This window comes from Poeciliopsis prolifica, unplaced genomic scaffold (assembly GCF_027474105.1).
Source record: "Poeciliopsis prolifica strain line A6 unplaced genomic scaffold, Auburn_PproV2 SCAFFOLD195, whole genome shotgun sequence".
Classification (NCBI taxonomy): domain Eukaryota; kingdom Metazoa; phylum Chordata; class Actinopteri; order Cyprinodontiformes; family Poeciliidae; genus Poeciliopsis; species Poeciliopsis prolifica.
Window position 1 is genome coordinate 183,845 of NW_026562570.1, and position 15,283 is coordinate 199,127.

The window sequence follows — 15,283 nt, forward strand, 5'->3', positions numbered from 1 at the left end:
CGTCTGGATAAAATCCGCTGCTCCTGGTTCAGGTTTGTGCTGATTTTTGCGCTTTGGAGAGGAGCTTGTGCTCTTGCAGGTCAGGTGCAGTGATAGTTTTAGCCAGCGGGATCCGTCAGCTGTTCGGTTCGCCAAACCAGAACAAAGCTATAAACCTGCGACCGCCAGAACCGCGCAGACTGTCAGAAGCTCAGGCTGAACGTAGAACAGGAGGTTCAAACCCAACTGGTTCATTTTTAGCTTGCAGAAAAACGCAAAGCCGTTAAATGAATAAAAGCAAACTGACCAATAAGACTGAGGCTTTGGGTTCCTCATCCCTCAGACTGACAGCTGTGTGTGTTTAATATGTTTTGACACAAAAGATATTTTATTTCCACAATTTTGCTAATAGAACAGATGGTTAGATAATAAAACTATAACTCTTTTTTTTTATTGAAAGGAACATGTCAAGGTACTCAGTGCAGCTGCAGGTGTTACTGCAACAATCATCAGTTTGATTTGGTTTATTTCAGTCACTTGTTGTCAGTTTAGAATCACAGAGAAAAACTCCAAAAGGAATCAAACGTAAAACTCTGTGAGCTAAAAACTTCTGATCACATAATAGCGATTAATTATCATGGTAAATTATTACTGATAACTATTGTTAGTGGTCCTGACATTAATATGATCATATATATATATACTTATATATACTGTATTAAACAAGTAGTCCTTCGTGTTGCTCTGTACCCGTGAAGAAGCTCCCAGTCCCACAAAGTTTTGGTGACCCCTGCTCTACTGGTTCTGGTCCATCTCTACTGGTTCTAGTTCTGGTTCTGGTCCATCTCTACTGGTCCTGGTTCTGGTTCTAGTTCTGGTTCTGGTCCATCTCTACTGGTTCTGGTTCTGGTCCATCTCTACTGGTTCTGGTTCTGGTCCATCTCTACTGGTTCTGGTTCTGGTCCATCTCTACTGGTTCTAGTTCTGGTTCTGGTCCATCTCTACTGGTCCTGGTTCTGGTTCTGGTCCATCTCTACTGGTCCTGGTTCTGGTCCATCTCTACTGGTCCTGGTTCTGGTTCTGGTCCATCTCTACTGGTCCTGGTTCTGGTCCATCTCTACTGGTCCTGGTTCTGGTTCTGGTCCATCTCTACTGGTTCTAGTTCTGGTTCTGGTCCATCTCTACTGGTCCTGGTCCTGGTTCTGGTCCATCTCTACTGGTCCTGGTTCTGGTCCGGCTCTGCAGGTGGGCCCAGCAGCAGGCTGTGTTGGACGCCGTTCTTCTTGGCGCCGCCGGTGGCCTTGATGCAGCAGCTGTGACCCCCCAGGGTGAAGCGGGTCTCAGTGCCGTCGTCCACAAACTGTCCCTGAGGACAGACAGGAGGACATTTACATCTAAAATTGATTATTGGTACCCAGAGGAAATTGCTTCAAATAAAAATAAATATTTTCATAAACTAAATTACCCTCAAGTAAAAAAATCGTAATAATTTAAATACCAATAAATTTAAAACAATTCAATAAAACAGTAGAAGCAAAATTTAGAAAAAGAATATTAAATATGTCTGTAAGGAAAAAAAAAAAGCAAAATAATTAAGAAAATGAAAATGAATTACTTCAATAAGTTTAAAATCAAAACCCATATTTAATAAATTTATGAATTTAGTGATTTTAATCACCGACTTGTTCAATATTATGGTTTCCTGCCAACAATAACTGAAGATTTAAACATTTAATTCCCTTTGAAACGTTTCTCAGTTGTAACTAAATAACTAAATCATTAAATCGTCACTTTAATTCATTACTTTAAAAGCCTCATTAAATCAATAAACAGCTCAATTATTAATTCAATGCCAGTTCCTGCCGTGGCCTCATGGTGGCGCTCCGGCTCCAGTTCCAGCTCCAGTTCCGGTTCTGGATCCGGTTCCGGTTCTCACCGTTGTCTCCACTTTCTGCCCGTTGCACCAAACGTCCATGGTGTCCTTCTCTGTGGGACACAACACAGTCAGTCAGGACCGGTCGGTGTTCAGGTCGACCTCTGACCTCTGTCTGGACTCACCCAGGACGACCCGGCAGTCCTTCCCGTCCACCTGGACCACCCAGGTCTTGGTGGTCTTGGCTCTGTGGTCGATGAACTTCTGCAGGCTCTTCCCGCCGACGTCCAGCGAGTATTGGTAGGCGAAGCCGCCGACGGCCTGGATGTGGACGGCGGCCTTGCCGGCGGCGCCCAGACGGAACGACTCCGTCCCCACCAGCTTGAACATCCAGTCCTTCCGGATCACTTCCTGCACAGCAGACGAGTTTCCTCTCACCACCACACAGGAGCCAAGACAAGCTGAGTCTGCTCAACGCCACACAATGGAAACTCAACCACACAACCGAAGCGTCCGCCGTCCCCGTACCAGGACAAAGTCCACACTGGTCCTCCGACCTGGAGGTGGACCAACCAGTGAGTCTCCACTCCATCGTCCAGGACTGAACTCACCTGGATCCTCCACAGATCCTCCTGGAGGATCTACGACCCTGACCTGTCAGGCCAGAGGACCGTCTCCTGAGACCAGAACTTCACCTTGTCCAGGACGTCTCCTGAGTCCAGGACGTCTCCTGAGTCCAGGACGTCTCCTGAGTCCAGGACGTCTCCTGAGTCCAGGACGTCTCCTGAGTCCAGGACGTCTCCTGAGACCAGAACTTCACCTTGTCCAGGACGTCTCCTGACTTCAGGACGTCCTGACTTCAGGACGTCTCCTGAGTCCAGGACGTCTCCTGAGTCCAGGACGTCTCCTGACTTCAGGACGTCTCCTGAGTCCAGGACGTCTCCAGTACCTGTTTACTGGTTTCCCTCGGTTCCAGCTTCTACCAGCGCTGGTCCAACTGGACCTGCAGTCTGCCACCATGACATCATCGACACAGGAAGCCCAGATGGTCCAATCAGCAGTCCTGACAAGTTCTCCAGAACCTCAGTGGTTGGACCAACTCGGTCCAGTTGGGTTTCAGTCAATGGATGGATGTCTCCATCATGAAACCGCCACCAGAACCTCACCGAACTCCAGAAACCCGGTTCTGATGGGTTTGCTGCTTCTGCCTCACTTTGGACTCTTGGGCAGTTTCAAGCCTGGCCGTGACGTCACACTGAGCCCTATCCGGTCCGAGTTCTGACCGTCCTTTCAGTGAGGTCAGAACCAGCTGTCAGAACTTACCGTCCCGTTCACGTAGACGACCCGTTTCCCCGTGGTGGTTCCGTGAGCGAACTCGACCCGGTACACGCCGTCGCTCAGAGCCACGTCCCACACGGCCACGGCGTCTCCGCACGGCATCCTGGACCGAACCGGGCCGGTTCTGAGCAGCTGCGAGGGGCAGGAACCGGGTCCTGCAGCCTCAGCAGGAGCGTGATTACAGTAAGAGGCTTAGAGGAGGAGTCACCGCGAACCGGCCGCTGTCCTCCGAACCGGCCGCTGTCCTCCGAACCGGCCGCTGTCCTCCGAACCGGCTGGATCTCAGCCGAACCGATCTCAGCCTCAGGAGGCGGCCTGAGCCTGCAGCCGGATCCGAACCAGCAGCAAACTGGATCAGCTGCCATAAAATTGGAGCGGAGAATTTCCGTCCCATTCAGCTTCAACAGCGAGGAAACAGCGCCACCTGGTGGCCAGAGCGAGACCTGCCGCACCTTTAAGATAAAATACTGAAGATTTGATTCATTCAAGTGCAGAATATCAACAATAAATTACACTATTTAAATACAGTAAAATGCATTTCACATCGAAAATAATCAAAGATTTATTAAATATTATCAAAAATAAAATATATTGAAACATTTTTAATTTCTCCCCCTTTTATCATTATTTTCACATCTGATTATAAAAAGTTGAACCTTTTAAGGTTAGTCATTTTTAATAACTCATCTTTTATTTTACATAATTCAATATATACATATTAAACTGTTGTTATCATTTCTACATAAAGTCTATTTTTAGATGTGATATTCCTGCTTCTTGCTGAAGATTATTTTTAGTATTTACAGTAAATATTTGGACTCATTTTGAAGGGAAATTAGAGAGAAAATCTTTTTCTAACAGAACTTGATTAATCAGATATAAACAATATTGAGTGTTGGTGCAGAATAATAACAACAATAATAATAATAATATTCCTATTTCCCAGAGAAGCTGGAAGCAGAGTTCCTCAGAGTCCCATTCTGTGGCATGATTACAGAGTTTAACATGAAGCTTGATTGGAGACAGGGTCAGAGGTCACCAGAGGTCACCAGGGTGCAGACAAGTGTTTCAGAGCCTCAGGAATGTGAGCAGAGATAAATGAGGCGAGCGTGGCGGTCAGAGGGCGGCGGTCTGAGCGCGCTCAGTTCCACCTAGAGCACACAGCAGCGCCTTCTTCCTGCCGCCGCTCGGCCCGTTCTCTTTGCTCTCCGCCATTTTCTTCTTACGGACTTCCCTCATGAGGTCGAAGAACACCTGCAAGGGGAGGGCAAAGGTCAGGCGGCTGCAGCGGCAGAGGTCAGAGGCGGTCCCCCACCACAGCGCTCACCTTGTCCACGTTGGCTCTGGTCTTGGCCGACGTCTCGACGTACGGGACGCCCCAGCCGGACGCCTTGGCCGTGCCGTCGTCCACGCTCACCTGGCGCCGGTCCTCCAGGTCCGACTTGTTCCCGACCACCAGCAGCGGGATCGCTTCCTCCTCCTTCACCCGGACGATCTGCTCCCTGCAACCAGCAGGCACACGGCCTAGTTAAAGCCCGCAGACAGGGTGAGCCACCCGGTTTCTATCACAGCACAGCGCTGCTTCTGATTGGCTCCTCCCCAAAACATCACCGCCTCCGTTTTCACGGCAGATTAAGTTGAAGATTAGAGAAAAAATGATTTCTGTTTTTAACTAAGAGATTTAATTTGGTTTTTAAATGTAATCGATTTTTTACAGGAGCAGTCTAGAGAGAAAAAATTACATTTATGATTCAAAAGTCAGAAATTCATAGAAAAAAATGGTTTTGAAATTCTACAATGTCTGAGATTAATGATGATGATGATGATGCGTAACAACGAGGACGTTCTGAACCTAACAGGTTGGAACAGCAAGTCGATTAAATCATTAAAAGAAAGCAGCTGGAGAATGTGGGCAGGATGGGAGTTCCGTAGAACCAGAGGAGGGATGACAGACATGGCAACATGTCAGGCGGCTCCTTGCTGGATGACAGACATGGCAACATGTCGGGCGGCTCCTTGCTGGATAACAGACATGGCAACATGTTGGGCGGCTCCTTGCTGGATAACAGACATGGCAACATGTCAGGCGGCTCCTTGCTGGATGACAGACATGGCAACATGTCGGGCGGCTCCTTGCTGGATAACAGACATGGCAACATGTCGGGCGGCTCCTTGCTGGATAACAGACATGGCAACATGTCGGGCGGCTCCTTGCTGGATAACAGACATGGCAACATGTCGGGCGGCTCCTTGCTGGATAACAGACATGGCAACATGTCAGGCGGCTCCTTGCTGGATGACAGACATGGCAACATGTCAGGCGGCTCCTTGCTGGATGACAGACATGGCAACATGTCGGGCGGCTCCTTGCTGGATAACAGACATGGCAACATGTCGGGCGGCTCCTTGCTGGATGACAGACATGGCAACATGTCGGGCGGCTCCTTGCTGGATGACAGACATGGCAACATGTCAGGCGGCTCCTTGCTGGATGACAGACATGGCAACATGTCAGGCGGCTCCTTGCTGGATGACAGACATGGCAACATGTCGGGCGGCTCCTTGCTGGATGACAGACATGGCAACATGTCGGGCGGCTTCTTGCTGGATGACAGACATGGCAACATGTCAGGCGGCTCCTTGCTGGATGACAGACATGGCAACATGTCGGGCGGCTTCTTGCTGGATGACAGACATGGCAACATGTCGGGCGGCTTCTTGCTGGATGACAGACATGGCAACATGTCAGGCGGCTCCTTGCTGGATAACAGACATGGCAACATGTCAGGCGGCTCCTTGCTGGATAACAGACATGGCAACATGTCAGGTGGCTTCTTGCTGGATGACAGACATGGCAACATGTCAGGCGGCTCCTTGCTGGATGACAGACATGGCAACATGTCGGGCGGCTCCTTGCTGGATGACAGACATGGCAACATGTCGGGCGGCTCCTTGCTGGATGACAGACATGGCAACATGTCGGGCGGCTCCTTGCTGGATGACAGACATGGCAACATGTCGGGCGGCTCCTTGCTGGATGACAGACATGGCAACATGTCAGGCGGCTCCTTGCTGGATGACAGACATGGCAACATGTCGGGCGGCTCCTTGCTGGATGACAGACATGGCAACATGTCGGGCGGCTCCTTGCTGGATAACAGACATGGCAACATGTCGGGCGGCTCCTTGCTGGATGACAGACATGGCAACATGTCGGGCGGCTCCTTGCTGGATAACAGACATGGCAACATGTCGGGCGGCTCCTTGCTGGATAACAGACATGGCAACATGTCAGGCGGCTCCTTGCTGGATGACAGACATGGCAACATGTCAGGCGGCTCCTTGCTGGATGACAGACATGGCAACATGTCAGGCGGCTCCTTGCTGGATGACAGACATGGCAACATGTCAGGCGGCTCCTTGCTGGATGACAGACATGGCAACATGTCAGGCGGCTCCTTGCTGATGACAGACATGGCAACATGTCAGGCGGCTCCTTGCTGAATAACAGACATGGCAACATGTCAGGCGGCTCCTTGCTGGATGACAGACATGGCAACATGTCGGGCGGCTCCTTGCTGGATGACAGACATGGCAACATGTCGGGCGGCTTCTTGCTGGATGACAGACATGGCAACATGTCAGGCGGCTCCTTGCTGGATGACAGACATGGCAACATGTCGGGCGGCTTCTTGCTGGATGACAGACATGGCAACATGTCAGGCGGCTCCTTGCTGGATAACAGACATGGCAACATGTCAGGCGGCTCCTTGCTGGATAACAGACATGGCAACATGTCAGGCGGCTTCTTGCTGGATGACAGACATGGCAACATGTCAGGCGGCTCCTTGCTGGATGACAGACATGGCAACATGTCGGGCGGCTCCTTGCTGGATGACAGACATGGCAACATGTCAGGCGGCTCCTTGCTGGATGACAGACATGGCAACATGTCGGGCGGCTCCTTGCTGGATGACAGACATGGCAACATGTCAGGCGGCTCCTTGCTGATGACAGGACTGGACTTTCTGCTTCGTGTTCAGTTTACGGTTGAAGTTATTAAAACGTCTCTTCACAGTGAATTTGACATAAATTCCTTCATTTGGCCAGAAACCTTGAGACAAACGATTTGAATCGATTCGTGAAACGGAGTGGAGTCAGACGCTCTGCTCTGGTTCTGGTACCGGACCCAGACCCCTGTGTTACCCCGGTGACGGGTCAGACCTGAACTCGGTTATGGCGGTGAAGGACTCGTGCTCGGTGATGGAGAAGACGAGCAGGAAGCCCTCGCCGCAGCGGAAGTAGTTGTCCCTGATGGCGGCGTAGTCCTCCTGCCCCGCCGTGTCCAGGATGTCGATCTGGACCTCCTCCCCGTCCAGAACCACCTTCTTCCTGTAGCTGTCTGCCTTGGTGGGCTCGTAGTCCTCCACGAACTGCGACAGAGCGGACAGACAGCTCACAGAAGCCAGGGGCATTATGGGAAACGTAGTGAGAGGCTCACCTCGTCGTACATGAACTGCAGCGTCAGCGCCGACTTGCCCACGCCGCCGCTGCCCACCATGATGACCTTGTGGAGGGTCAGCGAGTTCTGGCCCTTATTCTTACCGGAGGACATGGTTCCAGTCCGGTCGGTCCAGCTGGGACAGAATCAGAACCGGTCCTGACACCAAACCAGGACTCGGCTCCTCTGGAAGCTGATGGACTCAAACCAAACGAAACTTCCTGCACAGAAACACAAGCAGTCAGACATCAACAGCACCGGACCGGGTCGAAGAGGTTCTACTGGACCCTGGAACAGTTACAGGTCTGGAAGAACGTCCCAGGTCAAAGTTCACGGGGGACTGGCTCCAGTCAGAGCGCAACGTTTCTGTTCTAGAGTCATCAGAACACGTCCCACTAGTTCTGGAGCCGTGGTACTGATCCAGTGTCAGTCTGGGCCTGGAGCTGCTGTGGAATGACCCACTTGACCTTATCAGTGGGGCCAGTGGGGGCGACCCAACCAGCGTGAGCAGCCAGGCCAGAACCAGTACCGGCTCAGCTGTGACCCGGAACGGTCCAGTGATCAGAATCAGGAACTGTGGCGTCACTCAGTTTCCTCTGAACCAGCAGCTGGAAACCAGTTTCTAAACACTCTGCTGCACATTCCCGCCTTCAGCGGCAGCGGCGCCTCTGATTGGCTCAGACTGGCAGCAGAACTCCCCTCCGAAGGCTCCTATTGGCTGCTCACCCAGTCACTCTGAGCCCTGCGTTTGCTAGCCAGTTCGGCAGCAACAGATAACGCTTCTCTACTCGGGATACTCGAGTTAAAATAGACCGGTAAACGCTCCTTTCTGCGGCATGGAGAGCCCGACAGTGACCGAAACAACCTGGAGGAACTCCGGTGACTCACCCGCTGCCGTGTTTCCCCTCCGTCCTCCCAGAAACCCGTCTGAGAAAACTTTTACAAGTTGATCATCAGACTGAGCGCCCCACCTTTACCCGGACCTACACTGATCGTCTATATCCGCGAAGATGAGTCCTCTGAGCAAGAACCTGTCTGAGACGGGAATTCTGACCGCCTCTGGTTACTATAGGACCAAACAAGAAGTCTAATAAGCCGCAGTTAAACAAATATTGTTCTTATTGTTGATTAAACCACAGAGACACGAAATAACTCTGGGGCAGCTTAGTGAAATGACTTCCAACAGAATTAAAAGTGTAGTGATACATCTTTCCGTTCATTCTCGGATAGGCACAGATATCATTAACAGGAAGTGATGTCACGGAGTTCCCTTTTCTTAAAAAGTTAGTTAAACCACGAAAAAATTACAATAAATCTACGAAAAGTAAAGTTACTGTCAGGCAAAAACATATTTAATAAAAACCGCATACATTTAGATTAATTAAATATGAACTTTAAATTGTATTCTGTTCCTATTTTAAAAAGAATGAATTTTCAAAGAAAAAAAAATACAAAACGTAAATGTGAAGTAAAATAGATTTGAATGAAAAATTTACTTACATTAACATGATGTTGTTCAATAAAAAGAAAAAAACTCCCCAAAACACAACAATAACAATGAAAAGAATGCAATACAAAAATTAGAGGAAAATTACAAATTTTACAGAAAAACCTAAATTATATTACTAGGTAAAATTAAATGAAATGAGATATATTAAGATACTTGCATTCCTAAACATTGTCGTTTTATTTTCTCAATTTTAATGTGAAGATAAACTGCAAAATCCCTCGTGGGTTCCTGATTATTGCAGAAATAATATTTGTAGCAATATAAAATGCAAATGCTTAGATTTTAGTAAGCACAATTAAACTAGGAATCTCTAATAAAATACATTCAGATGTTTTTAAAAGGTTTTAATTATTGGACTAAAACTTAGAAATGGATGAAGCTGATATTGCCAGCTTCCGGTCTGCAGTTCCGAGTGACGGACCGAAGATGGCGCCATTTCCTTCCCTGTGGATTCTGAGCGCAGCTTCAATCAACTCAAGTTCCTCCGCTGCTGCGCATGCCCAGTGGCTTCCACAACCCCAGAGGCGTTTGCATGCGGCTCTGGGTTGTGACAGCAGCATGTGGGAGGTCAGAGGTCAACGCGGCTTCATTTGGTTGACAGGTTTTACTACCAAATATCGGGCTGAGTCCTGCGCTGCCATTGGCTGAAGCTACTGGCTTGTTTGGATATTTGGGCCCAGCAGAACCAGGCTGGGTTTCTGTTTCTACTGCAGAACCAGCAATAGAACCGGGCTTGGACTGGTTCTGCTGGTCAGCAGCCAATCAGAGAAGAGAATGAAAGAATTAAAACCATTTAATGATTTTAGTCTGAAGCTGAACGACCATGAGACATGGTGGTGGCAGCATCATGCAGTGGGATGGTTCAGACTAACCATCTGGACTGTATTGTAGAGGGGCCTAGTCAAAGTCAAGGGGGTGTAGAAAAAATGTACTCTGCACTTTTCAGACTGTATTTCTGTCACTGATGTTGTGAAACCAGGTGGTTTCTGGCTGTAACCCCCAGCATGATGCTGCCACCACCAACATCCGGGAACTTTGGGACTCAAACCTGAAAATTGCACCGCTTTGAAACCAGCAGGGTTTTCCCCTCCCTCCCTCTCTCTCTCTCTCTCTCTCTCCGATTGGCCCCGCCCCCCGGTCCCCCCGGCCCCCCCTCCTCTATATAACTCCTGGCGGCTCTTGGACTCTCCAGTTTTACGCACGGCAGGATGGAAACGCTCCTGTGCGCGCTGCTCTCCGCTGCTCCCGTTGGTGCTCCTCTCCGCAGCGGCAGACCGCAGCTCCCCCGCTAGAGGCGGCTCCCCGGTTCTGGTTCTGGTTGTGGACTGGAAGGATGCTGCGGCGGGACGCGGCTCCGCTCCCTGACAGGAACCAGCTGGATTCGGGTTCGGGCTGAGTCCAGAGCCAGACGCAGAGCGGCTCCAGTTTCCGTCCGGCTCCGGAGGATCGCGGAGGATGTAACAGAAGCTGAGGACTCTTTCCGGTTCCACTCACTCACAAAATGACGCGCTGTCTCCTCCGACTGGCTCTGCTCGCGACGTGCGTCCTTCTCTCCGCCCGCGGAGCCGCCGCGCCCGACGCCGAGGCGGAGGCGGTGGCCGGGGCGCAGCCCGAGTCCTGCGCGTCCTGCGCCGCCTCCGCCCGGCTGGAGGAGCCGGAGCCCGGCCGCGTGGACGGGGACTTCCTGGAGGCGGTGAAGAGGCACATCCTGAGCCGGCTGCAGCTGCGGGAGCGGCCCAACATCACGCACCCGGTGCCGCGGGCTGCCATGGTGACGGCGCTGCGCAAGCTGCACGCAGGGAAGCTGCGCGAGGACGGCCGGGTGGAGATCCCGAGTCTGGACGGGCATCCGATGAGCAACGAGGTTCTGGAGGAGAGCTCCGAGATCATCAGCTTCGCAGAGAAAGGTCAGCAGGACCGAGGCGGCGGCGGCGTCATGCTGAGGGTCAGAGCGGCAGCATCATGCTGAGGGTCAGAGCGGCAGCGTCATGCTGAGGGTCAGAGCGGCAGCGTCATGCTGAGGGTCAGAGCGGCAGCGTCATGCTGAGGGTCGTGTTGGGGGTCAGAGGGTCGTGTTGGGGGTCAGAGGGTCGTGTTGGGGGTCAGAGGGTCGTGTTGGGGGTCAGAGGGTCGTGTTGTTGTCGCTGCTTCCATCAGTTTATCATCAAATTCCTGATTTGCTGAACAAAATTGGCGGGAAAACAAAACTTCCAGTCGGTTGTCAGAAATTTCCTCTGATTTCATCTTCAGCAGATTCAGGAGTCAAAGTAACTGAAATTAATAAACAACAACTTCTGAACTTCAGTCCATCATCTTCTGACCTTTGACCTTTTAAATGCCACTTGTAGATGACTGGATTATGTTGAAGTATGAAGTTGTTAAAAAGTCATAAACCTGTTAATGAAACGTTTCTATGTTCCTGTTGGGGGCCAAACTGAGGCTCAGGGGCCCTTTGTGGCCCTCAGAGTGATCCTGAGCGGCCCATTACTGCAGCTCAACCAAAGACTCAGTTTGATGCTCGGCTGTTAAAAAACAGCAAATTAAAATCTGAACATGGAAAATGCAAAACAAATTGAATTGTAATTTCACAGAACCAAAAAGCAAAAAACATTTTTTACTAAAATTCACTTTGATCAAATTCAAATTCTGACAAAAATAAAATGTAGAAAATCTGAATCATGTTTCTGTTTTTAAATCAGTCAAATCCTTGATTTGAACTAAACATCAACAGAAACATGATTTATTACGTTTATTGCTATTTAATAAGCAGGAAGAATAAATCAACTAAAAATATATTTTTAGTTGATTTATTTCAAATGGAAAAGTAAAAATGTTTTTGCAATTATATTTAATTAGAAAAATGCTTTATAATAGAGTTTTAAGTTAATTGTGTAAAACTGAACATTTTTGTCACTTCAACAAAATGAAAAATCCAAAAAAATAGTTTTTAATTGAGAGTACATTATTTCACAGATTGGAAAGAATAAATGTTTGTAATTATCAAAAATACTAATAAATGTGTTTATTATAAATGTGTTCATCCATATTTGTTTACTTAGCCAATAAAAATAATAAACAGTGTTGCACTAAAAAAATGATTTATTTTAATTGTGTTTTTAGTTCAATGATTTATTTATCAGGTAAAAGAAATAAAATATTAACGTTGTGGCCCCCAGAGGCTCCTGACCGGGCCACTTCTGGCCCCCTTGCCCCATGTTGGACAAACTGTGCAACATGTTGCTGCAGGCAGGTTGCAGCAACATGTTGCAGAGACAGAGGTTGTCAACCTGAGGTTCTTCAGCCCGGTTCTGCTGCAGAAGGAGCGGTTCTGGTCCAGGATAGGGAAATAAACAGCTTCTTATCAATCAATCAATCAATCAATCAATCAATCAATGTTTGGTTCACATTCTGACAGGGAGGATCAGATGAAGTTGTCTTGGTGTTTCTTTATGAACTTTCACCGCCATGACCTTTGACCTCCTCAGGCAGAGATATGCACTGTAAAAACAAAATATGAACAAGTGTTTTGATTTATAGTGAAAATATCTTTCAATAAGGAATTCTTCAGCAAGATGAAATCATTTCTTAATTTTGGTTTTAAAGTTTTAGTTTCACTGCCAGGTTTTTGTGAAATAATCTTCCAGTGGAACTAAAACTTCTGATGGATATTCAGTCATTAGAGTTTAAATCAAGCTGCTGCTGTATTTTGCTGTGAAAGTTTTTCATCCTGAAAAGAAAACTTGCTAAGATTGAATGTTTTACAGTGTAACCATGGAGGGCTGTTCCTGTCCCCACAGCATGATGCTGCCACCACCATGTACCAACGTGTTCACAATGTTTCAGTGGAATCCAAACTAATCCTGAAGTTTATCAGAGGAAAACAAACTGTTGTTGTCTAACTTTAATCTAGCGTTTAGCATTCTAGCTAACTTTGAGACAGTTAGCGCACTTAGCTTCCCATAAAGCTAAGTGCGCTGTTCTGTAGAGAACAGACTTACTAGGCTCTTTGGAAAACTTCAGTTCTGAAGTTTTACTGATAGACATTCAGATTCTTCAAGTAGTTTATCGTCTTTTATATCCAAGAAACATAAAGTAACAAAATAAAACTGAAGAGAACAAAATACAAACAACAATTAATATTTCAGGGCAGCAAAGAGCATTAAAGTCATATCAAAATATTAAATTGGTTGCTGTGCATTAGGAGCAGATATAATCTGGATGATAGTTAGCATTTTAGCTTCAGCTAAATCACATGTTGGTATAGCGCTTTAACGTTAGCGTAATATTTCACGCTGCTGTTTTTCAGTGCGGTTAGTTTGTAGCCATCAGTTCCCACCATTTGTTTGCGGCTGGGATCCAGTAAAATATTAGCTTCCCATCATGCATCAGTGTAACCGCCATGTTTAATCTGTCATCTGTTCCATGTTATTCTGTCACCTCGGTTCTGACCGTATCGGTTCTGACCCGTATCAGTTCTGACCTGTATCGGTTCTGACCCGTATCGGTTCTGACCCTATCGGTTCTGACCCGTATTGTCCTCCTGCTCTCCTCAGATGACCTGGTCACCTCCAAGTCCAGCCTGTTCTTCCTGATCTCCAACGAGGGGAACCAGAACCTCCATGTGACCCAGGCCACCCTGTGGCTGTACCTCAAGCTGCGGCCGCCGGCCGCCGGCGCCGAGCTGCGCGGGAAGCGGAAGGTGACGGTGAAGGTGTACTACCAGGAGCCGGGCCTGGGCAGCCGCTGGGACCTGGTGGAGAAGCGGGTGGAGCTGCGGCGCGGCGGCTGGCACACCTTCTCGCTGACGGACGCCGTGCGGCTGGCGTTCCAGCGGAGCGGCGACCGGCGGCAGAACCTGGACGTCCGCTGCGAAGGCTGCGAAGCGGAGGGCGTGGCGCCGGTGCTGCTGAACCCGAAGGACGAGGCCCGCCGGCCCTTCCTGGTGGTCCGGGCGCGGCGGGCCGACGGGAAGCACCGCATCCGGAAGCGCGGCCTGGAGTGCGACGGCAGCAGCAGCCTGTGCTGCCGCCAGCAGTTCTACATCGACTTCCGGCTCATCGGCTGGAACGACTGGATCATCGCGCCCTCGGGGTACTTTGGGAACTACTGCGAGGGGAACTGCCCCGCCTACATGGCGGGCGTCCCCGGCTCGGCCTCGTCCTTCCACACGGCCGTGGTGAACCAGTACCGCATGCGGGGCATGAGCCCCGGGTCCATGAACTCCTGCTGCATCCCCACCAAGCTCAGCACCATGTCCATGCTCTACTTCGACGACGAGTACAACATCGTGAAGCGGGACGTTCCCAACATGATCGTGGACGAATGCGGCTGCGCCTGACTGCACTTCCTGTCTATTTAACGCCACAATGCGGCAGACCGGCGGCTTCGCCGCAACGATGAATACAAATCAGAATATTTATGAACGTCCTCATCCACAAACTGCATGTATGCCTGCACAAAACCTTGTACATATATTTATGTCTGTTGCTCTATATTCTGTCCAATCTTCCAAATCTGATGGACTGGCAGACAAAAGACACTGAGGAAGGTCTCTGCCAGCAGGAGGTCCAGCTCTAGAGCCTTATTCACGTCAGATGTTCGTTTTGCATGAAAGCACTGAAGGTACGACTGCCAACCCACAGCACTTAAGTGACCCAACCGGGCCGTCTGGGCCGCGACCCTCACAATCATCCTCCAAAGGCCGGCAGCCACCGGCTGGCAGGCGGCTCGGCTCGGCGGGCCCTCGGCTCGGCGGGCCCTCGGCTCGGCGGGCCCTCGGCTCGGCGGGCCCTCGGCTCGGCGGGCCGCCTGCCTGCCGCTCTCACAGTGTTTGACAATCCAGAGGCTTGGAGCAGCTGAAAGTTGCCTGAAGTCTTCAAGTCCCGTCATCAGCGGCGCCAAGCGACCTGTTGGCTTTACCATGTGGCTGATCCACTCCGGCTCCTTTGCGCCGGCGTTGAGTCGCGTGGAGGAAACGACTCTGTGGAAGTTAGAGACGCTCAGAACCTGTAAAATGAAATCATCTTTTCTTTGCACTTAGCAACACAAATTCATCTCCAGCTCTTGGACCCGAGGGAACTGA

The 15,283-nt window shown here is 49.7% G+C and overlaps 3 protein-coding genes across 3 annotated transcripts; 1 reads left to right on the forward strand and 2 right to left on the reverse strand.

Annotated features, from left to right (window-relative positions):
• Positions 1-783: 783 nt before the first annotated feature.
• LOC129356804 (fas apoptotic inhibitory molecule 1-like) lies at positions 784-3,539 on the reverse strand. The gene is made up of 4 exons (XM_055026353.1): positions 3,176-3,539; positions 2,038-2,263; positions 1,916-1,965; positions 784-1,345 (listed from the first exon to the last, which is right to left on the reverse strand). The coding sequence occupies exons 1-4, from the start codon at positions 3,290-3,292 to the stop codon at positions 1,193-1,195; spliced, it is 546 nt and encodes a 181-aa protein (XP_054882328.1). The 5' UTR covers positions 3,293-3,539; the 3' UTR covers positions 784-1,192.
• A 561-nt stretch (positions 3,540-4,100) lies between these two features.
• LOC129356803 (ras-related protein Ral-B-like) lies at positions 4,101-8,725 on the reverse strand. Its single transcript, XM_055026351.1, has 5 exons — positions 8,580-8,725; positions 7,692-7,912; positions 7,415-7,623; positions 4,518-4,692; positions 4,101-4,444 (listed from the first exon to the last, which is right to left on the reverse strand). Exons 2-5 carry the CDS (start codon positions 7,803-7,805, stop codon positions 4,307-4,309), a joined length of 636 nt encoding a protein of 211 aa, XP_054882326.1. The 5' UTR covers positions 7,806-7,912; positions 8,580-8,725; the 3' UTR covers positions 4,101-4,306.
• A 1,660-nt stretch (positions 8,726-10,385) lies between these two features.
• LOC129356802 (inhibin beta B chain-like) lies at positions 10,386-14,934 on the forward strand. Its single transcript, XM_055026350.1, has 2 exons — positions 10,386-11,108; positions 13,755-14,934. Exons 1-2 carry the CDS (start codon positions 10,703-10,705, stop codon positions 14,537-14,539), a joined length of 1,191 nt encoding a protein of 396 aa, XP_054882325.1. The 5' UTR covers positions 10,386-10,702; the 3' UTR covers positions 14,540-14,934.
• Positions 14,935-15,283: the final 349 nt, after the last annotated feature.